Source organism: Papio anubis, chromosome 1, assembly GCF_008728515.1.
Source record: "Papio anubis isolate 15944 chromosome 1, Panubis1.0, whole genome shotgun sequence".
NCBI classification, from domain to species: domain Eukaryota; kingdom Metazoa; phylum Chordata; class Mammalia; order Primates; family Cercopithecidae; genus Papio; species Papio anubis.
In genome coordinates, this window is record NC_044976.1 from 40,519,557 (window position 1) to 40,546,322 (window position 26,766).

The 26,766-nt window shown below is 39.4% G+C and overlaps 1 protein-coding gene across 7 annotated transcripts in view; it reads right to left on the reverse strand.

Moving 5' to 3' along the window:
* Nucleotides 1–2,449: 2,449 nt before the first annotated feature.
* The window catches only part of FOXJ3 (forkhead box J3), a 150,725-nt gene continuing 126,408 nt past the window's right edge, over nt 2,450–26,766 (reverse strand). For 4 of the 7 annotated variants that reach the window (XM_021940131.2, XM_009206204.4, XM_009206198.4 and 1 more), the window contains 7 exons: nt 24,219–24,347; nt 20,027–20,201; nt 16,417–16,833; nt 14,415–14,516; nt 13,852–14,043; nt 7,709–7,816; nt 5,489–5,759 (listed from right to left, as the gene is read on the reverse strand). In XM_021940131.2, the coding sequence (XP_021795823.1) occupies nt 5,644–5,759; nt 7,709–7,816; nt 13,852–14,043; nt 14,415–14,516; nt 16,417–16,833; nt 20,027–20,201; nt 24,219–24,347 (1,239 nt within the window). In that variant the 3' untranslated portion in view covers nt 5,489–5,643. Of the gene's footprint in view, nt 5,760–7,708; nt 7,817–12,164; nt 13,500–13,851; nt 14,044–14,414; nt 14,517–16,416; nt 16,834–20,026; nt 20,202–24,218; nt 24,348–26,766 lie in introns of those variants that run through there. The other 3 variants (XM_009206189.3, XM_009206194.4, XM_031667579.1) reach the window with 3 other exon arrangements.

Genomic DNA, 26,766 nt, shown 5'->3' on the forward strand with positions numbered 1-26,766 from the left:
AAGGGAAGAGTCCAAGGAGGTTAAGTTCAAAAATCACTCTTTAAACTCCTTTGGGAAGGCAGCACTTTCGTGGATAAACTTGTCTCAATAAGCCCAACCTACCTGGCCAGCTTTTCTAGTTCCTGGTTGAAGTCTGTCTTTGAGCATCAGATGAAGCCGCTGGCTTGAACCCAGGACAATGCTGCACTAAACACGTGTATCTTTATCCACTGGAATCAACTCAGTAATGAGATGCTCATGCAGAAGGTACATGAAAGCAAATACCAGTTATAGACTCAGATTTGAATCTTCCATCTCACACTCAGGGGCACATGTCCATCAGAGTTGGATACTCCACCATCACATTATTCGTTGTGTCTCACCTCTCCAAAGCTGTTTCCTCTTCTGTAAAATGAGGGCAATAAGAGTACTACATCATCATCAGGCTATTGTGTAGATCAAATAAGACAATATGTGTAGGAATTTTAAATCGCTGCCAAGCAAATGACTTTCTTCATTCTCTTCCCCCAAATTTTCCCTAACTAGCTGTGTGAAACGTGAGCACACCCTTCCCTCTCTGGGTCTCAATGTTCTCCAACAACAAAATGTGGGGGGGTTGTGTTAGTTGATTTCTAAGGCCCCTTCCTAAGTTTTTAGGATAGTGCTGTAATTCTAGGGCATTTAATGCAGTCAAACCTTCAATGCATTTGATCTTAGCCAAAAGGCCAAGAAGCGATCAAGCCTTCAATGAATGTTAACTGATGCTTACATGGTTTTTCCAGGACTCCTTTACCCAACTGATAAGGGTCACGTCTATAAACAGCAGCCCTTTGCACACTGTAATATCTTAAAACCTTGAGAATCATGCATGCATCTTAATCGCCTTATTTGTCATTTGATCAGCAGAAGTATACTTCAGCTGCATCTAAATCAGCAGAAGTGACCACATTTAGTGGTCCCCTTACTACGGTCCTTCAGAGGCACCGCGAATGACAAATGCTTACCTGTGATGGGAGTGAAGCACAGCTTTCCTTCCAAGGCACACACACAGACACATGGACACACACACAGAGGAGAGTCACTATTCTTGGCTTTGAGAAAATTCTTTTTTAGACAGCAGTGAAGTAAAAGGAAATGAACTCCGGAGTTAGGCCTGGACTGAATTATTCCAGCTCCTCTATTAGCTGTGAGAATTTGGGCAGGTTAACTTTTCTGGGCCTTGTTTCCCTATCTGTGAAACTGCTATAGATGTTTCTGGTAGCACTGTGTGGGTTAAGTTAGAAGCAGCCTGAGGCTTTGGGTAGATCTTGGGATTGATGAAAAGGTCCCCCTTCTAGAGTGGGAGGGACTCCAGGTTAATTTCACTTCCAGCCACATGGCTGGTCTGCCCGTTGCTTGGCCTGTCCGGGCCTGTTTCCACATCAGTGAAGTGGGGACAGCATTTCTCACAGAATTGCTATGCTCAGCTCTTGACCAGCAGCCCAGCACTTCTCCCGCCTCAACCCACAACCCCCACGGTAAGGGAGCTCCCATGGCTTGCTCAAGGTGATGGTATAAATGGCAATACCTCCTCCCATCTGTCTGGGACCCTTTGAAGACTCAACTTAGCAACCCATACCTGGAGCCCTTCCTAAACCACTGCCCCAATCCTCAGTATGACCTCATTCCTCACCACCAGAATCTTGCCTTACCAGAGCATACCTTCAGAATAGCCTCCCTGGGCTGGCATTTGCTGCCTGTCCTGGGCAAGTCTGTACCCCGTAAAGGCAGGAACTGTGGCTTCCTCATCTCTGGATTTCTCATGAGAGGGTTTGACACAGAGTATGTGCTCAGCAAATGTAAAGCCCCACTTTCACCTTTTGGAAATAGCTCTGGAAAGGCAGTGCTGGGGACAAGACAGGGGGCAAGGGCAGGGGGTAGGGAAAGGGGAATTCCCTCACAGAGTATGAGAGGATTGTGTAAAAAACATGATGCCTGGAATCAAATGACCTGGATTCAAACCTCCGCTCTGTCACCTGCCAACTAAATAATCTAGACAAGTTTCTATACCTCTATCTGAGCTGTTCCCATGTTGGTAAAAGGAGGACCACAATATGTACTTAGCATAGCACCTGGCACATACTGAGTACCAGTATGCTTTATGTCGCATGTGCTGTTCTAAATGTTTAAATGTACTAATTTATGTAAATCCCACTACAACTCTGGGAGGCAGATACTATCCTCATTGTACTGGCACTGCAAATAAGGAAAATGAGGCCCAGGGAAATCCGGTGACTTCCCCAAGTTCATGGAGCTAATGAGATGCTCACTAAATGGCAGCAATTACTGTTCTCAGGTAGTAATGCAAGGGATACAATCTCAGTGACCCCAAGGACTCTGGGGTCCTGGCTGTGGGGTTTCTGCACCTGGACTAGCTCCATTTTCACTTCTTCAATTACAGCAAATGACGGAGACCAATCAGTGTTGTAAATAGAGTTAACATAATATATTTATTTTAAGTGCCATTCATGCATATCAGTTCTGGCAGCAACAATCCTAATGACACTTGGAATATTTCTTTACAGCACTAAACAGTTACAAAGAATGGTTGCCGTTCATCATAGAGGCAAAATATGAAATCGTGCAATAGCAAAACTGTAGAAACATTAAAACACTGTCCAACAGCAGTACAGAGAGCAGGTTGTATCTGCACAAAAAGCCAATGCATTTTCATCACATATATACAATATAGATATGTACACATCACCCTCTGAATGAACAATATCAAAATACTCTATTCCATTTGAAATTATCCCCGGATTGATTCCCTCCCACTTCAAAGGACATCTGAGAGACATGTATTTACAAGAACACACATGAATACATTTACATTTCAAAAACTGCCACAAATGCCAGTCGGATTATTCTCCTGGACAGAGTACCCCCATTTGTTTACATGCATTTAATGTTCTTTCCCCCTAAAGTCTTCAGTCAATTTAAGCCCAAGACAGAACTTGTTCTGCATTAGCAACTACCATGCGAAATGGCCACTAGAGGGACTCTCTGCACCTCACCAGGTAACCCTGTCTGTGGCCAGGGCCCACAGAAAGCGCCTGTCCTGGGCTCCTGGACCACCTGGATCACAGGAGAGTGGGATGGGTCTGGGTGAAGGCTTTGCCTCCATGGCCATTCTTGGTAAGTTTAAATTCTCATAAAAATATTGATCACTGCAAATCAGTAAATGATTGCCAAATGGGAAATTCGCTTCACACAATTTATAAAATCATCATCAGTGGTTCTACTCAAATCACTCAGTATGATACTGCATTCCAATATCCAAATTGTTTAAAGTGCACATTGCTACCCAAGCAATTAAAACAGTTTCAAAACAGCTATTTTGGTGTCTAGAAAACAGTGACTTAAGCAAACCATTGAAAATCACCCCCTTTTTTTTCAAGCATTTACTCTGCAGGCTGCCATCTCATCTTGCCTCTGATCCTTCTAAGAGGGGCAAGTTGGCTGCCTTTCCAGAATCCTCTGATTTTCGTTGATCCAAGGGGCTGGAACTGAGCTTCCTTTTTCATGCCAAGTAGGGTCCAAACAACAGAGAAACATAAAGCTCTTCCTTTCTCCCCAACCTCACCAGCCCTTACCATGGCTGGCTTCCCAGTGATTCATTCAAGGCAACACTTCATTAACACACACACACACACACACACGCACAGGCACAGGCACACTCTCACACACAGCACACACACACAGAAACAAAAGATGTTTGTTTAGTTCAAGTAGAGATTACTCAACCATAGAATCACTAAGGCTAATTAAAGTGATTTAGCATGGCTGCTAAGACCAGAGATGCTAAAAAGCAACCAGTGAGCAGTTACTACTCTTTGACTTGATGGAGTATTTTTCCCCTTTACAATTGACACTTTTTTTTTGGTCTAAAGAATCAATTCAAAATCTATTCATCAAAAAAAAAAAAAAAAAAAAAAAACCAAAAGAAAAACCCCTCATTTCTTCTAGTTTTATCATAAAACTAAGATAATCAGTCCATGCAAACTGTGATATGACATGAAACAAAACAAACCACCACCACTAAAAAAACCATTAAGAGGTGGGCTGCATTTCAAAGAAAGGGACCAAATGTCATGCATACACAGACATACAGGACAACAGAAACAGCAGGCCACATAATATCTACATTAAACACTGAAGCAAATAAAATTTTAAGTGGCTCTATCCTCCTTTCAAGACAACCTAGAAGATGAGTGGGGAAACCTGCTTTAGAAACACTGCCCTGCTATTGTTGCCCAAATGGAATCTGATTCAAATTCCAGAAAAATCCGATTTAACTAAATCTGAATTAGCAAGAATGCCAAGAGAGAGAAATCTATTCACATGGTAAAAGGAGTGATGACAGAGAATGACACAATGTCTCTCTGAGTGTCTTGTCTGTAAATTCTTATCAAGAAAAGTAATTCTGGGCTGGGCGCAGTGGCTCACGCCTGTAATCCCAGCACTCTGGGATGCTGAGGCAGGCGGACTGCCTGCGCTCAGGAGTTTGCGACCAGCCCGGGCAACATGGTGAAACCCCGTTTCTACTAAAATACAAAAAATTAGCTAGGCATGGCGGTGTGCACCTGTACTCCCAGCTACTCAGGAGGCTGAGGCAGGAGAATCGCTTGAACCCAGGAGGCGGAGGTTGCAGTGAGCTGAGATCGCGCCACTGCACTCCAGCCTGGGCAACAGGGTGAGACTCCACCTCAAAAAAAAAAAAAAAAAAAAAGTAATTCTGTGCTTTCAGACACATTTTTCCTTAATGAACCCAACAGGAGCTGAGCATTCACAGAAGGTAGCAATAAATATTAAAATAACACTTCTGAATAATAAATACATAGATGAATGTGGAAGCACTGATGTGTTTAAAGAGCCAAGCGATGCCCAACTTCTTACCAAACAACAAATTTTAGAGCTGTTATAACACATATTTAGAAAAGCAGACATAAATACTCTATGATCCCCCAAGCATCAAAACCAATTTGGTCAGTTCTTCATGCTGCTCAGGAGCAACATGCCCCTATGGATTGTTGGAGAGTGTCAAATCCTGGGTTCCTTGACTTAGATTACCCACATTTCTAAAAAAGATTAAATAGGGGAACTGGCTTTGGAAAAAGTCTATTTCCTTTCAGTTTCCTACATCAGTTAAAAGCATCCTGCAGAAAATAGCCTAACAAGGAATAAAAACTGACAATAACTTTCCTTTCAAGACATAATAATCCAATTAGAAAAAACTGAAGCCTTTCAGTAATTTTTGTACATATATTTACACATATGTATCTTTATATAAACTGCTTGCAGCAAAATAGGCTCCGTCTGAAAAATCAGTCTGGCACTTGTGGTTAACATCAAACTGACACAAATACACAAAAAGCCGTCCAAATCACACAACAGTTAGGAGCTACATAGGGCAGCTGGCAGGGAGACAAACATGTAGTACTTGTTCAGGTCAGATAAAAGCAGTAAGTTATCCAGCTAAAATCCTTCTGATTGTCTTCAAAAGTAATTTTGATAACATTGGTAAAGTGATTAGCAAGTTTGTTTTCTCAACTGGATTCTCTCAAACCTTTCCCTTCACTGCACAGAAAGGTAACGTTAGGGTCTGGTGTCTCGCAGAAACAAGCCCTACACAATTGAATCCCAATCAAAGTCATCCTGGATGTCATCTGGAGGCAGGGAGCGCCGCATCTGGAAGGCTTGGGAAGGCATCATGTGCTGCTGGTTCATGGCTCTGTGATGGCCTGTAAGGAAAGAGGCAATATTAGCAGCGACTTGGGTAGAGAAGAAAGAAATAAACTAACCCTTACTGTGTACTTCCTATATGCCAGGTACACATTCTCTCACTAATCCAACCATAAGCCTTCAAAAAGTGGCTCTTATGATCCTCATTTTATAGGTAAGAGGATAGTATCGGTTTAAGAGGATGAGTAAATTACCCAAAGTCACACAACCACAGGGGGCAAAGATAGGATCTGAGGTCAGTTCACTTGACCCACACTCCTTCTGTTATACCAGGCTGCAGTAAGGAAGACACAAGAAAAGTGCCAATGTAGCCAATGCTCTTAGTCTGTTTTGCTCCAATACGTTGTTTCAGTAACATGAATTGGCTCCCATGAGAATGGTAAACAGGATAATGATAGCAGTGCACCAATGATGTCATACTGAATTTTCCCCAGCAAGCTAATTTCTGTGCCACCAAGTAACACCAAGTGAACACAGAGAACATCAACAAGGGAACACAGGAAGCCAGGAGGAACCACAGTTGAGTACAGAATGCCCACCTTCCCATGCTCTTCTTGCACCAGTTTGGCCATGTGCTGTTACTGTATCTTGACAGACCCCCTTCTAAACCAGCTGCTTTTTAAAAGTAGAGGTTGATATTTACTTGTAGAATTCTTTCTTTTATTACAAATTATACATATCCTTTTAACTGTTGTGGAAGTTTTACTGGATTATTTTTCTAGTACTCTGATTACGAAATTTCAAGTAGTCTGCTACTCATTTTTCTCATATGCCCTGAAATATTTTCTTGTACAATTATTTAATGCTAAGGTTTTCAGTATATCACAATATAGGCGAAATGCCTTCATTGAAAAAAAAACCTGTAAGTTCCTTAATGTGGGTCAGGCACTAATTTACACAATTCTCATTTAATCCTAACAACTCAAGGACCTAGGTAGTGTTATTAGCCCCTTGTACAAACAGGGAAGCTGAGGTAGGAGGGTTAGGTAGCTTGCCTAACATCACACAGCCATTAAGCGGCAAAGCATGAAGATTTAAACACCAAGCGCTCTGGCTCCAGAGGCTTATCCACCTTATGGTACCACTTACAATTTACTAGTAAGCACTCACAACAGTAACATTCCTTCCCCCTTCAGCAAAGGACATATCGCTTGGTCCCAACTCCTTCCTCACTGCTGTCTACCACACAGTTCTTCAAGGTTTTAATTCCACCCTCAACCCCATTACCTTTATGTCTTTTCCTCAAAGAGCCTAAGTAAAGAATTGTGTGGCATGCTGAGAAAAACAATGGACTCTGAATCCAGACACTGGGGCTTGAGTCTTGGTTTGGCCACTCACTAAACTGGGTGGCCTAGGCAAGGCATTTCTCCTTCGGAGCCTCCATTATCCTAAGGGATCCTTAAGACACTTTCCAGTTCTAACAATGTGCCGTATTCCCCTGGCTAAATGAAACGTATCCTGCATTCAAGAACCCAGCGGGAAAAGTTTATGAACCAGTTAACTCCTAAAATTTACCTTCTCTAAGAGGTACTTCCCTGGAAACTACAGCTGTGGGAACTCCCTTGGAATGAATGAAGCAGAATCTACAGGAGCTAATAAAGTAGGTTCCTAAAACCTGCTAAAGTCCTGTCAAACACCCTCAACTGTGACCCCAGGACTTCTTAGAGAGGCAAGACAATAAATAACTAGAGTAAGTAGAATCATTGCATCTTGGGCTAAAAAGGGCTTCAGGTCCTACCGTCCAAACACCAACTGATGCTTGAATCCCTTCGTTAGCACTAGTGCCAAGTGGCTGTCCAGACATTGTCCCCTAGCCCCTCTTAACAGGGGGTTCTCTCCTTGAAGCCGCCTCATTCACCACCGGGAAAGCTAACGCTTCTCAGTATTAAACTCTGGGTAATAAATCACACACCCACACCCCCCCCCCACCAACACACACACACATTACCTGCCATCGTTGTTCCTGGAGTGCTGAGTGCCTGTGGGATATGAGGATAACCAGGGGGTGGCATCACTGAAGGAGGGAGATTTTGCCTAGAATCTATGTACAAATTTCCTAATCAGATTAAAAACAGAAAGAGGGAAAATATGTTACCATAAATAAAACAAATGGAGTACTAAAATCTTAACAGAATTGTTACCCTGAAAGTAAACTAAGCAGGTAAAGTGAGGAAAAAAGAGGAAGAAAATACTACTCTTTTCAGATGCTGTAACTGTGGTCTTGGTCTTTTGAACAGGGTGCCAGGCTGGGTGTGAACACACTGGAACTAATGCTGGCACTGCCACTAACTGTAGACTGGTAGGCAAGTTATGTCTATTATTGCTGCTGTCACATACCTCATTACAATTCAAAAGTATTTTTGTATCCATTACTTCATCTGACCCTCCCACTAAGCCCCAAAGGAGGGCAAAACAGGGATTGTTATACCCATTTTACAGATGAGGCAATTGAAACTCAGAAAGGCTAACTTGACTTGCCCAAAGACACGTTAGTTTGACAATGCTAGGACTAGAATTCAGATCTCCTAACTCATAGACTCTTTTTTTTGAGACAGGGTCTCACTCTGTCACCCAGGCTGGAGTGCAGTGGCGTAATCTCAGCTCACTGCTGCTTCTGCCTCCCGGGTTCAAGCGATTCTCCTGCCTCAGCCTCCCAAGTAGCTGGGATTACAGGCATGTACTACCATGCCTGGCTAATTTTTGTATTTTCAGTAGAGATGGGGTTTCACCATGTTGGCCAGGCTGATCTTGAACTCCTGACCTCAAGTGATCCACCTGTCTCGGCCTCCCAAAGTGCTGGGATTACAGGCATGAGCCACAGCACCCAGCCACTCATGGACTCTTTCTACATCACCACCTATTCGCCATTTCCCTGATGTTCTCACCCTTGAAGCAGGCCTAACCATGTGTGCCCTTGTGCCTGGGAAGCACAAGGTAACAGTAAAGATCTGCACATAGTAAAACAGCTACATCAAGCAATGATTAAAAACGTATTATTCTGAGCAGGGCATGGTGGCTCAGGCTTGTAATCCCAGCACTTTGGGAGGCAGAGGTGGGCAGATCACCTGAGGTCAGGAGTTCGACATCAGACTGGCCAACATGGCAAAACCCTGTCTCTACTAAAAATACAAAGAATTAGCTGGGCGTGGTGGCATGCACCTGTAGTCCCAGCTACTCGGGAGGCTGAGGGAGGAGAGTCGCTTGAACCTGGGAGATGGAGGTTATAGTGAGCCGAGATAGTGCTACTACACTCCAGCCTGGATAACAGAGTGAGTCTCTGTCAAAAGAGAGGGGAGTGTGAGGGGAGGGGAGAGGGGAGAGGAGGGGAGGGGAGGGGAGGGGGAAGGGGAGTATTATTCTGTAGTGTGAGGATGGGGACCATGGATCTCATTCAAATTTTATTTCAGAAGTTTCTTAATATATTTTTCATTAACAGGAGACATCAAGTGTTAACACCTCCAAAATGTCAACTACGTTACATCATAATACAAAAGAGAGAGAGAACAAATATGACCCCTCCCCCAATAACTCATGAGGAATGATTATAAAAGTGGTTCACATTGTAAGGAACATCTGGAATTCTGGAAAGGCTACTTCCCTAAGGTTATTTAGTATTTCATGTAAATTACACTTGAATTCTAGTAATGTTGTAATGAAGCTAAAAAACGATAATCATTTTCCCAGAGGAAACTAAAAAGAGTGGAAAAAATCTTCCACTTCTATTAAGGTAAGGCATTCTGTATTTGGCTGCTCACAAGTCTGTACCCTCCAGTGGAAAGCCAGACTATCCAGGCTTGAGATGGCCTCAGAGATAATCTACTCTGACCTTACCTCTGTCCATGTAGATAGGGAAACAGGAACAGAGGAAATGAGAGAGAACCAGGGCCAGAATCCCACACTTCTGACCCCCGTCCCTGCCTCCCATGATAACATGCCTTTCATCAGTGAAGTTTATAGTCAGAACTGAGCTCTTCGATTGACTGACCATACTGATGATTTAGAAAGAAAAAAGAGGAGAAACGTTATACTAAACTATAGCTCTAATACTGGTGCAAGTGACGCGGGGCGGAATCCTGTCTCCAAATGCTGATTGGTCTTCACATGCACGGCTAGTGCACTTTCTAAAGACTGCACCAAGCTGGACGACCAAGGAAGGCATCCCCTGAGCAGGTGTTTTTTTGAGGAAAAAAAGAGAACAAGATGAGAAAATGAGTCATGTGTCTATCTTAGGGAAGACCACTCTGAACAAGAGGGAAGAGCAAGTACAAAGGCCCTGGTTAGGTAGAGCGTGCTACCTAGTCTGTTCAAAGAACACCAGGGAGACCAGTAGTGTTGGAGCACAGGGGTGGAGGGGAGAAGGCAGGAGACAAGATCAGAAATAACGGGTGATCAGATTGTGTAGGCCATATAGGCCATAGTAACAACATTGGTCTTTACTGAGAAAGATGGAGGGTTCTGAGCAGAAAACAGACATGACATGATCTGACCTGTCTTGCAAAATCCCACTTAACCTACAAAGTCCAGCTTAAATGTGTTGTCTTCTAGGAAAATTTTCATCTTTCCAAGAGAAGTATGTACCCCTTTCTCTGAATTCTTACTGCACTTATACCCTATGGAGAAGTGTAGCCCTCAACATACTATATTTCTTTTTTTTTTTTTTTTTTTGAGACAGAGTCTCGTTCTGCCGCCCAGGCTGGAATGTGGTGGCGCAATCTTGGCTCACTGCAAGCTCTGCCTCCCGGGTTCACGCCATTCTCCTGCCTCAGCCTCCCAAGTAGCTGGGACTACAGGAACCCACCACCATGCCTGGCTAATTTTTTAAATATTTTTTTAGAAGAGACGGAGTTTCACCATGTTAGCCAGGATGGTCTCTATCTCCCGACCTCATGATCCACCTGCCTCGGCCTCCCTAAGAGGCCTCCCTAACATATTGTATTTCTTGATGGACCTGTCTCAACCATTAGGTTGTGAACTCTTTGAGACAAAAGCTACTACAGGGGTCTTTATTCTCAGTGCCCAATACACAGTTAGACACAGAAAAGGTGTCTAGTATGTACTCAATGACTGCATCCCTACCTATATTTAATGACCTTTAAGCAAAGCATCAAATTACAGTAGTACAGCCAGAAGATATAAACAAATTATAACCACAGGTAAAAAGATTTAGGAAAAGATGTCATAGACTGTGTTCTATAACATCCTTCTCCCCTTCTCCCTTCCACACTAGCATACTACACCACTAATTTCTGGAGTCTATAGGAAGCTCAAGGAGGTGTTCACCAAAAGAGGGTCCCTGAAAACAGGAATAACAGGAAAGGTTTAAGGAAATGGAGAGACTATATTCTGGGACTCAAGACCTACACCTAAATGAATTTTACAACTTTGGGCAAGTCACTTTCTCCCCCTGGATCAAAATGTCCTTATCTGTTAAATAAAGGGATAAAATCAGTAGCCCTCTGAAAGTCTCCTCTTGACTATACTTCTAAGAAATTATGACAAAGAATTATTGGGGTGTAGAGATGAGGGAAGTGAAAGATCTGAATGGATGTGATATACAGGGATGTAAGGAAGAGAAAAAAGGAATGACAGAAAGACACACTTAAAACAAGAGGAAGCAGGCTGGACATGTAAAAAAAATCTGAATATTTGTGAACAGACATCAGCAGGCATGAAGTGATGAATACTTGGAGCACCATAACTGATGAGAGAACAACTTGTCAGAGGCCAACACAGCTTGGCAGTCATGAGTCAGAAGGAAGATACAAAAGGGGAGTGAGAGTAGAAAGAACTGAATAAACACTGAAGAAAAACTATAGTTTTTCTACCTTTGACAGGCTGTGACTAGGGTAGCACTGAGAATCACAAAGGTGTCACTGGGACCCTAGAGAGGAGGAGGGCCCTGACAAAAGAGATGACAGAAAAAATTAACAGAATCACAGAACACCAGAACAAATAACTAAGGTCAAGGCTCAAGAAGAGATGACTACAGAAGTCTAGGAACAAAGGGCTTTAGGAAAATAACTCAGGATCTCAGTCTAGAGAGAATCCAGGAGTGCCTGGGTACTCTCTGACAGAGGACAGCAGTAGATAAACAGTGTTTTTTCCATGACAAAACTACCAAGTTCCAAGACCAAAAGGTACACATAGACCTTTCTTACAGACTTAGGGCACAAAACTGAAATTCAACAATGTGGGAGCTACTGGCTAACATGTATACTGGCTTTTGAGATTGCCTTCTTCTTCTTCTTCTTTGGAGACGAAGCCTCCCTCTGTTGCCCAGGCTGGAGTGCAGTGGCATGATCTCAGCTCACCGCAACCTCCGCCTCCCAGGTGGCTGGGATTACAGGTACGTGCCACCACGCCCAGTTAATTTTTGTATTTTTAGTAGAGACAGGGTTTCACCATGTTGGCCAGGCTGGTCTCAAACTCTTGACTTCAGGTGATCAGCCTGCCTCAGCCTCCCAAAGGGCTGGGGTTGCAGGCATGAGCCACCACACCTGGCCAAGGCTGCCTTCTTCTAAGACTGACCCACAACTTCTTCTACTTGTCCTGCCTGAGGCAACAATCTATGAGCAACATAGGTACTTACCTCCAAACACACAAGACTAGTGATACATATATAAGCTATTTAATTTCACTTAGTACTTTTTGAGGCTGACTAAAATGATTAGAGGTGGAGTTAGCAAAGAAGTGAACATCATGACAGCACTTAGAAGCAACAATTTTGGATGAATATAGAAAGAAAAGAGGAAAGGAGAAAAAAGGGATAAAAAACAGAGGGAAGTGGTACACCTGGTCTAAGAACTTAAAGCAAGTTGAAAAACTGAAAGTGATATATCCTGAAAGGGACAAAGTATGGGCTTAGAACCCATGAGAGAAACAAAAAAGACATGCTGTCCATCTGCAAGAAAATATTTTAAAAAATGAAATGGAAGAAGGGCACATAAGTGAGGATACCTGAATTACAGAGATCTTGATGCTTAAAAATGAATATATATCAGAAAGATACCAAAAAGAACTAACAAAAGGAGAGAGAAACAAAGAAGCTAAAAAGTTATCAAAAACTAAATTCTCTCTGGCACAGAGAGAAATCAGTCACGGGACTGAATGAGGCCCTTGTGTGGATATAATTCACTGAATGAATAGGTCACCAGAATCAAAGAGTGACTGAAAGTTTCAGGCAGGATAAGCAATTCAAAATAGCTTAGGAAAAGCTATTCAAGATGGAAGAAGAAAAGATAATAGATTTCCACTACATCAAAGGATAAAGAAATAAAGATTTCATGAAAAGAAAGACATAGATTGATAAGCTTGAGTTGAATAAACTCAAACCATGGGTGGATGACAGATGTGAAATAAGATAGAATAATGGTTAAAGGAAGCCACTCAGGACAGAGAAGAGAGAGCTTGTTGGCATAAAATGTAAAGTCAATATAACACACAGAAAAGAAATAAACTTGATAAGACAAGGTAAGGAATTAAAATGAAGAAAGAAGTAACTTGGATATGAAATTCCTATAGAAAAATGTGGGCAGTGCAATCAGAGTAGAAGACATGGCTGCAAGGATAAAGAATAAAGGAAGAAAGCGAGATTTTAAAAATACATAGGAAAGATTTTGGGTCTAAAGTAAAACATCAGTGAGACTATTTTCCATTACGTCCACTCTTCAAACACTTTGAATTCTTGCATTTTAACATTCTTAGGAGATAGACAAGACACGCCGATTTCCATTGCAGATCTGTACAAATTTAAATTAATATAATCTCATAATTATGTCATATAAAAACATGTTATCTCCAATATAATTTAATTATTGTTTGATAACTTAGTAAAAGGTTAATGACAACAGTTAACTGTAAATAATAAAGCAATCATATAAATCACAACAGAAGAACATACAGTCTCTTTACCTCAATTTTTCTAAGATATACTCTACATATAAATTATTTGCTTTCATTCATTTCTTATAAATAAAAATTTGTAAACAGATCACTGTCACCATTAGCAGCAAACCAAGTTGGTTAAGACAGTTACTACATTTCGTATGAATGAGAAAATGAGAAAAATCAAGAAGATAACTAATCCCATACCTGTTCCAATGTGTTGGGAAGGTTTTGTTGGATGCATGGCACCATGACAAACATTTTGCTGAACATTACTCTGTGAATGAATAAGGCCAGTTTGTGTAAAGAACTGATTAAGAGAAGAACAGAGATCGGCAAACTGAACTTGATCTAAAGACCAGTTCTTGAGATCTGCCTGTCTCATACTCTCCATCAGACCTATGAGGAAAGCATTAAAAATATGTTAGCACAGTTATGCAACAAACATTGCAAGGAAAATAGCAAGATACAATTTTTTTCAGCCCTCAAAATTTCCACTCACTCCATTTTATGGCAGTGATTTGCCCACGCAATGAAGAATGATCTTTTTAAGTTATTCAAAGCCCAATTATTTTAAATGTGGCCAAATTTCTTTCAGAACTTGTCTGTGACCCTCTGCTATATCAACTGGCCAAAATCATTATGAATTTTACCAACTGCAAAAGAAATGCTATATAAGATGTTTATTTCTACTACAAAGAAAGTTATAATCTAGCAGAGAAACAGGATCATGTGTATTTGGTTATATGTCAAAAAGAACCAACACTCACCTTGAAACTGTGAAAGGTCTACATCTGACCAATTAACACTGCTGGCAATTCGACAGCTTTCTTTTAGCATATCAAGTGTCGCATACCAATCATTTGAAACACCTATAAAAGTAATATTGACAACAGTCTAATTCCTAGATGGTGAAAGGGTGAAGTGTGGTAAGGGAAAACGATGAGCTGGCCCTATTCCTGAAATTGGCTGATTCTTGTCCAGTCTTACAAGGGGATTTGTACTCATTATTATCATGTGTTGAGCAATCTGCTCTGTGAGATAGGCAGAAAGGTATTATTTCTCTCCATTTTACAAATAAAAGAAACTGAACAAGAGAGGTGACATAACTTAGCAAGGTTATCATGATGAATCTAAGACTTGAACCCAGGTCTTCTAACCTCCAGTCTGGCAGCTTCCAAACTGCCACATCACCTAGTAATATCAAACTTGATACTGCTCTTTACATTACATGAACAGGTGGGAAATGTCATGCAAATCTGTATTTTCCCCTATATAAAGTTCATTTTCCTGTCTTGCTATGACCTTAAAAGAACTTAGAGAGGCAGGTTCTCATTTAGAGGCAATACACAGTACAATTTAATGCAATGACTTAAGGCAGGTGGATCAGATCATATAGTAAGAGTAAATGCTTCTTCCAAGGCAATCTTAGGAGAAAAAAATTTAACACAGTCCCCCTGCCAAGTTAGTGAAGGAAGAGGAGTGAGATCTCTGTAAGAAATGCTGATGAATCCACGTCACGGCATTTCTAGTCAGAAATGGTAACCTCTGGTATGACATCAGAAGAGTTTAAGACTCCATAATCTGTATGTCAGCAAACCAGTCATTAGTCAGAGGCCATGTAGCAAGAGTTACCCTCAATGAGACAGCAGTGCTGAATAGAGGAAGAAAATTCTCCATTCAGTGACTGCTGTCAAGCCACTCTATTTCTAGGATGACCCCTGCATGGATGAAGATAAAGACCAACAAAAAGGGTTGGTTGGTTTGCTTTTGCTACATCAAGGCATCTCTTGGCTATATCAACTACTGGCTACTTGATTACAAAATTCTGCCAATTATGGATTTTTAAAATAAACAATCAACTAGAGACAACATGACCCTGCCATGAAGCAAGTCATAATTTAGGAAGAAATTTGTTGCGGGGTGGGAGGGGATTAAACTAATACCCAAATGAGCCACGAACATGCAAGTCTACCAGACTCAGATCCTTTAGTTCAAGAAGAACTTCACGGATAAGGAAACCAAAGTTCAAAGGAATTATATGATTTAAGTCACTTAGTAATACAACAGCCAAAGCAGTACTAGAATCCTGATCTCTTGAGGTAAACGCAACTCAGGTAGTCAAAAGGTCAGGGTAGGAAAAAGGTTAACTGAAATGAAATTATAACCAGGAACCAGGGCACTTGCCATGACTAATTTGTTGCTGTGGGTAAGAGGAAGAGGAGGCTCCTTTAATAAATACTGACTTGGCAAATAAAAATAAAGCAAACTCTGCAAAGAGTGGGTGAGCAAACCCTACCCACTTAGTAAATGTCTGCTAATTTTAGTTCTTTTAGAATAACTGGTGTTACAAGCTTTGAAGTCAGACATGTCAGAATATAAACCCCAGTTCTACCACTTACCACAGTATGATCTTAAGCAAATTACTTAAAATTCTTTTAGTTGCATTTTCCTATATATAAAATGTAGTCATCTATACTTGATTTGGGAGGATAATGTAAGATAATGTATCTAAATTACAAACAACAGTTAAAATCAAAACCTGCAAGGGTTGCTGGGTTTGCCTATGTTGCCACAATAAATTTTAATCAAGAAAATCGCCAGGTCAGTCTATGAATTAAATGAGTTACAACTATAGGATTATAGCAAGGAAACACAAAAGGAAACAGATGAAAAGAGGTTTTGGTAGCAAATACTACATGAGCTCCAAATAACAAAGGACAGATCCTAATTCACAGTTAGCCAAACACAAGCCAGGAGACAAAAACTTACCAGAATTACAGGATACCTGTTGTGGGGGTGGGGGTGCCTGATGTGTTAACGTCTGATGCTGATGGTTCGGATGGTGCTGTATGTGTTGATGTGGAGAGGGATGCTGGGGGTGAGGAGACTGGAGCTGGCTGTGTTGCTGTGGGTGTGGTGCTGGGTGCGGGGAACGCTGCGGATGCTGTGGTAAACCATGAGGTCGATGGGGAGGATGTGGAGATGGCTGTGTGTGCATCTGGGGGTGAGATAGTGAGACCTGTGCAACCGAATTACTGCCTGTGGTATTGAGGCCACTGCCATGACTGTTGGACAGGCTGCTTTGGTTGCTGTGTGGGTGAGTGCTCACTGTACTGCTGGGAGAGTGCTGATAGGAACATGAAGTGTGGGACTGCTGGGAAGATTCAGAAGGGATGTTCATCAAACCTAAAAACAGTCAGAGAGAGCAAGATTGTTTATGGTCGGATTTCAGCTGTATTTTATGACAAACGTTTGTAAAATTATTAATGTAACAAAAGCATATGATGCCAGGGTGCTACACTGGTTCAATTTAACAAGTGCTAATGCAACATCCACTACAAACTAGGCTCTGTGGTTATTGAGTAGAAATATAATTCCCCACCCTTGAGCGGAAGAGAAAGACAAGATTATGACCAACAATATAAGTACTAAAACTAAAGTATACAGAGGATTATGAAAACTGCTCCTTGTCTGTTCAGCTAGGAGGAGGCTCAAAATATAGAAAAGCCTTTGTTTTAAAGACAGTGCCTGAATTGAGTCTTGAAAGGTAAGTAAATGTTAGGGGAAAAGTGGGAAAGGTGTTGGGGTCACACTCAGGATGGTTCTCTGTAGGCATAAAGACCAAGGCTTTGATAGAAGATCGCACAATCTAAACTAAAACCCAATTGGCTAACAGTTTAAAACTTTTCCAAATAGGTAAAAGTAATGGAAAGACAAAGGAAAAGAGGACGTTGTTTATGCCAAATTAGGGAAGGGGCATAGGCTGCGAGCTGGAATGTGCCTGTGAGCACGTCCAGCACAAACATCTTGGTTAAGGTACAAGGACATAGAATGTACTAGGCGCCTGTGAGCATGTTTAACAGCTACATAGGATAGGGCCCAACAAAGAGTTATTAGCATAAAGTAAGGAGGCTTAAAGGAAGTTAGTTTTTAAAAGAAACTATTATTTCTAACACTTATGATTTATTCTTTAACAAGAAAGGAAACTTTTGAAGAGGAACTTTTTACTTTCTACATAGTGAAGGTATAAGCTGCAGGATGAGCTCTATAAATGTTAGCTGCCATGATGATGATTAAGCCAAAAGTGCTTAATGTTAAGGATAATTTTTGTTTGGTCTGCAAGTAGTTAGATAATCTTACTGCAACATTTGGTTCTATGTAACTAGACTAATTTCAAATCCCAAAGGGTGGCCCATGCAATGTTATGCTGAACCAAACATAAAAATAATTTTATTGAATGAAAAAAAAAAAACAAAACAAGATAATATCAATCAATAAAATAACCAAGTTTTAAAAAGATAAAATTATTCTCATATTTGTAATTAGTAGTAAAACTGTATTTGAGTACACTGCAAGATAATCTTAAAAGCTACCAAGTTTTACAGGCAGAAGAGTTAATAAAAGTTCTTGCCTTGGCCCTAGAAAATAGTCACATATAAGGAATCTGTAGGGTTATTACCGTAAGATCAAAGAAAGCAGTAATTTATCAATTTTCAATAAAATCCTAGCATTTTACAAGGGAACCAAGGTCTGATCTGTATCAACATTTTCAATCTCAAATTATTTTTAAATAAAAGAAAGCAAAATATCTCTCCAGAAGCCCAATATATAAAACTGATAAGTATACTAAAATTGTTTCTTTGAAGCTGGGGAAGGAAGCTTACTAGGTCTACCTCTGCATCCGCACATTTCTCCTCTGGCAGTCCCAAAGATCTTTACAAAAGCCAAAGCCTCTGAAGAAAACAATCTGAAAATCACTGATCTAATCCAATCCTCTTTATTGTACAAATGGGGACACTGAAGTCCAGAGATGAGAAAGTTAACTCAGTTGACTTAATGGCAGAACCTGGACTAGAACCCAGAATTCCCATCGATGCTTTTTTTTTTTTTTTTTTTTTTTTTTTAAATAGTGTGATGGAATGGAATTATGGGTTTCAGAAATTGTCATTGTTATTTCAAAGCCCTTATTTTTCTATTATGAATACCAAGGCTGGATTTGCTTAGCAAACTCTTCTATTAGTTCTTTTTATACTTTTATAGATAAAAAACTTAAAAGTTGAGAAAACATATGAATCTTACTTTAAATTCAAATGCTAACCAGAAAAAGCCATTTCACATACACATGATCAGTATTCATCAATATAAGTAACAGTATATAATATTAACATTAACTGAAAGTAAGTATTAACATGCAAACAGTATAAAGACAAGGATTTCTGTTTCTTTTTGTTCACTGCTGTGAACATATAAACTTTCTGGGTTGGGGTGCTACAGTTTCAATGTATGTGTCCCTCCAAAATTCACATGTTGAAACTTAAACCCCCAGGTGATGGTATTAAGAAGTGGGACCTTGAGGAGGTAATGAGGGATTGGGCCTTGCAAAAGGGATGGAGAGAACTAGCTACTTTTTGCCCTTCCATGTTGTCTGCCACATGAGGACACAGTGCTCAGCTCCATGTGAGAATACTGCCAAAAGGCACCATTTACGATGAACAAGCCCTTGCCAGACACCAAATCTGTTGGTTCCTTGATCCTGAACTTCCCAACCTCCCAAACTGTGAGAAATACATTTCTGTTGTTTATAAATTACCCATTCTAAGGTATTTTTGACACAGCAGCAGGAAGGAATAAAACATGGGGTATAAATAGTTAATGTGCCAAACAAACAAGTAATTAGGAAATGCTTCAACAGTAGAGTTCCCAACAATTTCTGACTAGTCATCTTTGGGGAAAAGATGTGACATTTTTACCCTCTGATTAAAATTAAACCAGCAGTTAATGGGACGAGAACACATTAGAGCAAGAATCTAGCATTTGGTTGAGATATAATAGTGTGTTCTCAACTAAAGTCACTTTTAATATTAAAATCTGACTTATGTATATTGTGTAAAACAATGACCCAAAGTTTACTAGTAGCTGATGTATTCACTTTTAAGTGCCACACTCAAAATCACAAATTTGGTGCTACCACATTCCGATAGTTATCTTTTTGCTAATACCAGTCAGATCAAAAGCAAGGCACGTCTATTCTTGTGGTGCAACATTCACCACTCAAACACTTCATATGCCAGATATCACTAATTAATTATAGTGGTGTTTCCCATATGGTATAGATGCAGTGTCAGAATTCTTTAACACAGTGCTCCTGGATGACACTAGTAAACAAGTAAGTAGGCATGCAACATAAAATTTATCTGCCATTTTTGTGCCATGATATAAACAGAACATACTAAAGGCACAAAGGGCAAAATATAATTATCCAATTCTTATTGTGATGATAATATTTTAAGATTAAGAGTATAACAGCTGTCATGTGAAATAATTTAAAAACCTTTTTCCAATAAAACTTTGTCATAAAAAAGGTTTTAAGAAAACTCACCTTGTTGACTAAGTGACTGCTCAAAAACTGACTTATAAAGGCTCCGAAATGAGGCACTAAGATCTTCAAAATTATATTCTGAGAAAAGTAGTTGCTTGTCTCTTTCTGGAAGGTTGTACTGTGGTTGCTGCTGAGGAGTTAATGATTGAGAGACCGATTCTGGATGGCTTGTCACCTAACATTAAAAGAAAACACAACTAATTCAGCCTCTCTACTAATTACAATTGGCTTGTTATATAAAATATATAACTGAAAACAGTGCCAACACTGGAATTCAAAGAAAATAACTCTTCTGTCTCAGGCTTTCCCATCCTCTGTTAAAACATAATGGACAGAAAGCAAAACAGTTAAACTGAATCTTGAAGAACTGTAGAAGTCTAACCCAACCTCCATATTTCACAGAAGGAAAAGAATTCAAAGTTAAATAACTTGCCTTAGATCATACAAGTAAGTGATGAGTTAGGCCTAGAATCCTTCTAGGCTTTCTGTAAAATCTTCAATCGTGATTTCCACAGAAGCTATTTTATCTCAAACTCCACTAAAACTATAAAACTACTAACATTTCTTTCATTTATTCAATTATTTTTTAGTATACAAACCCAAATACTGTGAGTACTATGAGTCAGATGTATGGCTCTGCCCAAAGCAACAAGGAGCTTAAATATGCCTAACTCTTCATCTCCAGGGAAAACTTATCTTTAAAAGCAGGAAAACTAGAAATAAAATCAATAAAAGATAATCATTTGTATTTCTTAAAGACTACGTACTATATGAAAAGGTGGTAAACTACCATTTGTTTAGTGTTTTGAAAAATTAATGTACGAACACTGACTAGAAACTTACGTAGCCATTAAAAATAATGCTCATAAGGAGTCTGCAATAACATGGAAAAATATGGATTTTTACATAAGAAAATGGCTCCGCCGCTGGCACCCTAGTGTCCTTACACATCTCCACACAAACAATGTAGGCAAGGCTCCATGGCAGGATGACCTAAGCCTTGGTGGAACACCCTGTGATTATCCTGGAACAAGTGGTTTTATTTATTAAAATTCTCATCTGCCCTCATGTCTTGCAGGAGATGGCCATGGGGCAGTTACTCATCCACTTTTCTATTTTGCAAGAGGTTGCCAAGAAACAGGTTCTCATCTACCTTCCTGGCTGAGTGAGGCATGGGACTTTCTGCCTTACTCCCTTAGGGTACAGCTGCAGGTTACAAAACTGCTTAGCTGCACTATGGAATTTGTTCCTCTATTACAGAGTGAGCTACTACTCGAGTAGTCTGTCATCTAGTACTGTCATGTGGGATGTAGGGCGCTGACACCATGCTAACCTGGTTTATACTGTCCGTATAAGTAATAAAACTACCTCAATCCATGTGGGCTCATTGTGGCCTTACAGGATCAAACTATATAGGTGTGATAAACCCAATCGGCAGCTGCCACTGCACTGTTGCTTAGGGACTTCTCGACCATTTGACACTTTATTGTTGAAAGAAAACAGCAGGGATGGGCATGGTGGCTCAACGCCTATAATTCCAGCACTTTAAGAGGCCAAGGTGGGCATATCACCTGAAGTCAGAAGTTCGAGACCAGCCTGGCCAACATGGTGAAACCCTGTCTCAACTAAAAATACAAAAAGTAGCTAGGTGTGGTGGCTCACGCCTGTAATCCCAGCAACTTGAGAGGCTGAGGCAAGAGAATCGCCTGAACCCGGGAGGCAGAGATTGTTGTGAGCTGAGATAGCGCCATTGCACTCCAGCCTGGCCAACAGAGCGAGACTCCATCTCAAAAACAACAAAAAAAGCAGTCTACAAAGTCTCGCTTTAAACAGGGCAGTTTAACCCTGTTACATTTATTGGCAAAACAAACATGTTAGTTCTTACTTCTGTCATCTAGTTCTATACATGCTTTTTAAATTTGTCCTTTTATAATGCTTTGTGATACTGGACAGTGTTCTTTGCGTTCTTTTGGTCAAGATTTTTTACACTTATATTACTTCAAAAAGCAACTTAAAATCATTATATCTTTGCTGAGTTTGCTTCAATGTTCCAACTATTGTTTTATAACTTGACTTTGTCATTATTATTTAATTAATCTTGATCACGGGTAAATAATTTTTTTCAGGAAAGATACATGAAAACAAGGGCAGGATACTTTCTAATCTCTGCATATCAAAGAAAGTCTTTCTCTTGCCTTCACACATGAATTAAAATTTGGGCATAATATTTGTTATTCCAAACTCATTCTCTCAAAACTCTGCATACAATGCTCCATTATCTTCTGGCATTTAGTAGTATCAAAGAGAAGCCTGAGGCCAGGCATGGTGGCTCATGCTTGTAATCCTAGCACTTTGGGAAGCCAACAGGGCAGGAGGATTGCTTAAGCCAGGAGTCCGAGACCAGTTTGGCCCACTTAGCCAAGACCCTGTGTCTAAAAAGAGAGAGAAAAAGAGAGGTGGAGGTCTGATTTGTGTTTCTTTATATATAACTTACTTATTCTGTCAGAGTATTTATACGGGTAACCACTTATGAAATTTTAAAATTTGCCATAATGTATCTAGATACAGCAGTCCTTTAGTATCTGCGAGGGATTGGGTAAAGGAACCCCAACCCACTAGAATACAAAATCTGCACATGCTCAAGTCCCTTATACAAAATGTTATAATATTTGCATATAACCTATCCTCCCATATACTTTAAATCATCTCTAGATGATTAATACCTAATACAATGCAAAGTTATTAAACTACATTTTTTTCCTTTAAAAAAAAAAAAGAAAGAAATACAGTCTCATTCTATCGCCCAGGCCGGAGTGCAGTGACATGATTACTCCTGGGTTCAAGTGATCCTCCCTTCTCAGCCTCCTAAGGTGCATGCCACAGTGTCTGGCTATTTCGCTTTTTAAAGACGGGGTCTCACTATGTTGGCCAGGCTGATATCAAACTCCTGGTCTCAAGCAATCCTCTTGCCTCAGCCTCCCAAAGTACTGGGATTACAGGTATGAGCCAACTCATTCCAGCATATATTTTTTATTGCTGTACTTTTTTTTTGTTTTTAATTGTATTTTGTTGTTCAAATATTTTCAATCCAAAGTTTGGTTAAATCTGTGGATGTGGAACCTACAAATATGAAGGGCTGACTGTATACGTTTTTCCCCCATTAATTTCTTCTAGAACTCAGTATCCCTTTAAATCTCTATTTCTTCTGAAAATCGCTTCTATAACAACTTTTTCTTCTGCAGGGACAACTACAATTCTCAGTTCTCCACATTTATTGTCTTCTTTTACATAATTTTTATTCCATTTTCTTTCTTCTCCATTGTGGGATAATACTTTTTTCCACCAGGCAATAATAATTTTGCAGAGGCAACTTTCTTTTTTCCTACATTCAATGTGAATTTTAATTCTGCTATGTTTTTCTTTCCCTTCTGTTATTTTCTTTCGGGTCTCTCCCTTTATATCTTTGTCCTGTGTAAGTTTTTTCCTATTTACTCATCCTGGAACAACAGGGAGTGATCTGGTAAGATCAAGTTTACACTGACAAACAATGTGGTGTGTAGCTCTTGGGCTCTATTATCTGCTCACTGAGGAAGACAGTTGCCAGGTAGTTTGAAAAGAATAACAGATACCCTAAGAGTCATGTTCTTGTAATAGGTAACAAATTAGTATAGAAGCAAGAGTACTCATACACAGGTCCCTTTATAGCATGGCTTTTTGCCCCCTGGATCCAAACTGAAAATACATGAGTAGTTAAAAATTGAGTACCAGGCCACCCTGACCTCTGGGGTTTACAGAATTCCCTTCTCAGATCTACAGCTGGAAACCATGTCGACACACACATCTTCTAAGCTCTTTTTCTAAGAAGTATAGAATATCACCAACTATTGCTCTACTAGACTAAAGTGCAATTTTTTTCCTGTTCCAATGGCTTTTCTCTTGGACACAGAACAGACAGAATAAAGTAGACCAAAATCTGTTAACACTGCACAACCATTTTTTAAAAATCGAATATGGTACCAAATTAAAACACTAACAAGTTACAATCTCCTCTAAATAAGTTTTATCTAAAGTTAATAAACTTATTAGTGAGAAAAACATACCTTCATTTTTAAATTTGCATTTCAATTATGTTTGGTTTAGTTTTAAGTACTAAATGAATAACTGTTAACATGTTAACTTCATCAAGACTTACCGGTGTATAACTATGCACACTTCCAACACTGTTCAAATTAACAGATGCCAAACTCTGGTCTGAGAGACTGTTGTTAAGGCTACTGCGTGGGCTATCACTACCATCCTGATCAGTGTTATACAGTGTTACCTAAAATGAAAAAAGAAAAATGACAACTGAATATAAGGAGTACTTCTTAAGCAATTCTGCAAAAATACAACTGAGCAGGCATATGGCAAGAAGAAATCTCAGTGGCCTTTCCCTAGGTGCTCACCCCAATTCCATGCCCCGTATGGCTAAGTTCATGTTCATCATAAAATAATTTTCTCAATACTCAAACTAAAGGACATGTCTTTTAGAGGTATAGAAATTCAATTTATAGCATAATTTACCAGGTATAATTAGCCCATAAACATTTAATAAAAGAGGAATATAATAGATTTTTACTCTATTGAATATTTCTATAATGCATACATTTTTGCTCAGGCTTTAAACAAAATTACTGTTCTATCAGAATCTTAGAAATCAAAAAGAAGCATATACAAAAAAACAAGATTTTTTTTTTTAAATCACAGGCATCACAGTATTTTTAATACTGAAGATTGGAAACAAATGTTCAACACATTTATAAAATCATAAATACATGATCTAACTTTAAAAAAATATGTTAATATATACATTAGATATGAAGAACTGTCAAACTGTTGTTAATGGTTTTCTGGAAGGGGCTGAGGATTCCTGAAGACTTACATTTGTGTATATTTTTACAGTGCTTGAGTTTGTCTATAAGCATTATAATTTTTAATTTAGAAACAAACAAACAAAAAAAGGTATTTTTGGAATAGAAAACTAGCCTATTTGCAGTGAGCCAAGATGGTGCCACTGCACTCCAGCCTGGTGACAGAGCAAGACTCTATCTCAAAAAAAAAAAAAAAAAAAAAAGTAAATATAAAGGAAAAAACAAATAATACACATTATCATGAATAAGAGTTCTGACCTCATGGACTCTCTACAAAGGTCTCAGTTGCCCAGGTATCCAGAGACCACACTTTGAGAACTACTGATACACTGTATGACCAGCACTCTAGAAGCTCATGTACTCTCCCAGTCATCATGCATGTCAGTCATTATCCATCCTGTATCTCCTGTCCCAGGTAACCACTTCTATCACTATTGATTGGTTTTCCTATTTTTGAACTAAGTATAAATGGAATCACATAGTGTATAACCTTTTTAAAAGGCCTTGTTTTCTACTGCATTAATATCTACTCTTAATCTTTATATTTCCTTCTTTCCTTTTTAAAATTCATTTTTTTCATGCAATAGAGCTTTATTTTTTTATCATTTACATATTTGGAAGTATAAATCCTCCATGTTTTATCCTTTTCTTCAATATTTTCTTTTCTTTTTTTGAGACGGAGTCTTGCTTTGTCACCTAGGCTGGAGTGCAATGGTGCGATCTCAGGTCACTGCAACCTCCGTCTCCCGGGTTCAAGCGATTGTCCTGCCTCAGCCTCCCAAGTAGTTGGGATTACAGGTGCGCGCCACCATGCCTGGCTAATTTTTGTTATTTTTAGTAGAGACAGGGTTTCACTATGTTGGTCATGCTGGTCTCAAACTCCTGACCTCATGATCTACCCCCACCTCAGCCTCCCAAAGTGCTGGGACTACAGCCACTGCACCCAGCCTTCAATATTTTCTTTAGCTAACTTTAGTCATTTGGATTCTCATTTTTGTTTTACTATCAGCTTATTTTTCACCCATCGCCTCTCTTCCCACAAAGAACATCTGGACTGGAATCACATTAAATTTGTATAGCAACTCTGGAAAAACTGACTTCTTTACAATAGTCTTCTGCATGAAAATTATATAATCTATTTATGTCGTTTTCTTTCAGTAATTTTTGTAGTGTTCTGTGTAGAGTTCATCTTTCTTTAAGTCAAGGTATTCGATGTTTCTGAATGCTAACTTAAGTGTTATCTTTCACATTTTATTTTCAAACTATCTGTGGCTAGCAGGCAGAAATAAAATTGATTTCTGAAGAGAATTCGCTAAATTCACTTATTAATTTTAAGGCTTTATCCATAGATTCTGTTCAATTTTCTGTGATCATCAGTGGCAACTTTGTCTTTCAAAACTTTATGCTTTTTATTTCTTGTTTGTAACTTCTAACTGGTAAGGACCTCCAACACAATGTCAAATAAAAGTGCTGACAGCAAACATCTTTCTCTTCTTCCATACCTCAAAGAGAAAGTTTTCAGTATTTCACCATTTAATATAGCATTTGCTATATGCTTTGTAGATATTCTTTATCACATTGAAAAAAATTTCCACCTATTTACAGCTTTCTAAGGGTTTTATTAAGTCATGACCTCTGAGTATGCCTTTGTAATAATCCGCATAAAATGTGGAGTATACATGTAGCACTTCTAACTACAAACAGAAGAACAACAGCAATAGATTTCCTAGTGCTAGACCTAGCCTGCATTTCTAGAATACAACTGTGTTTGTGATATTCTTTTTTATGTATTGCTGGATTAAATTAGACAACATTGTGTTTAAGATTTTA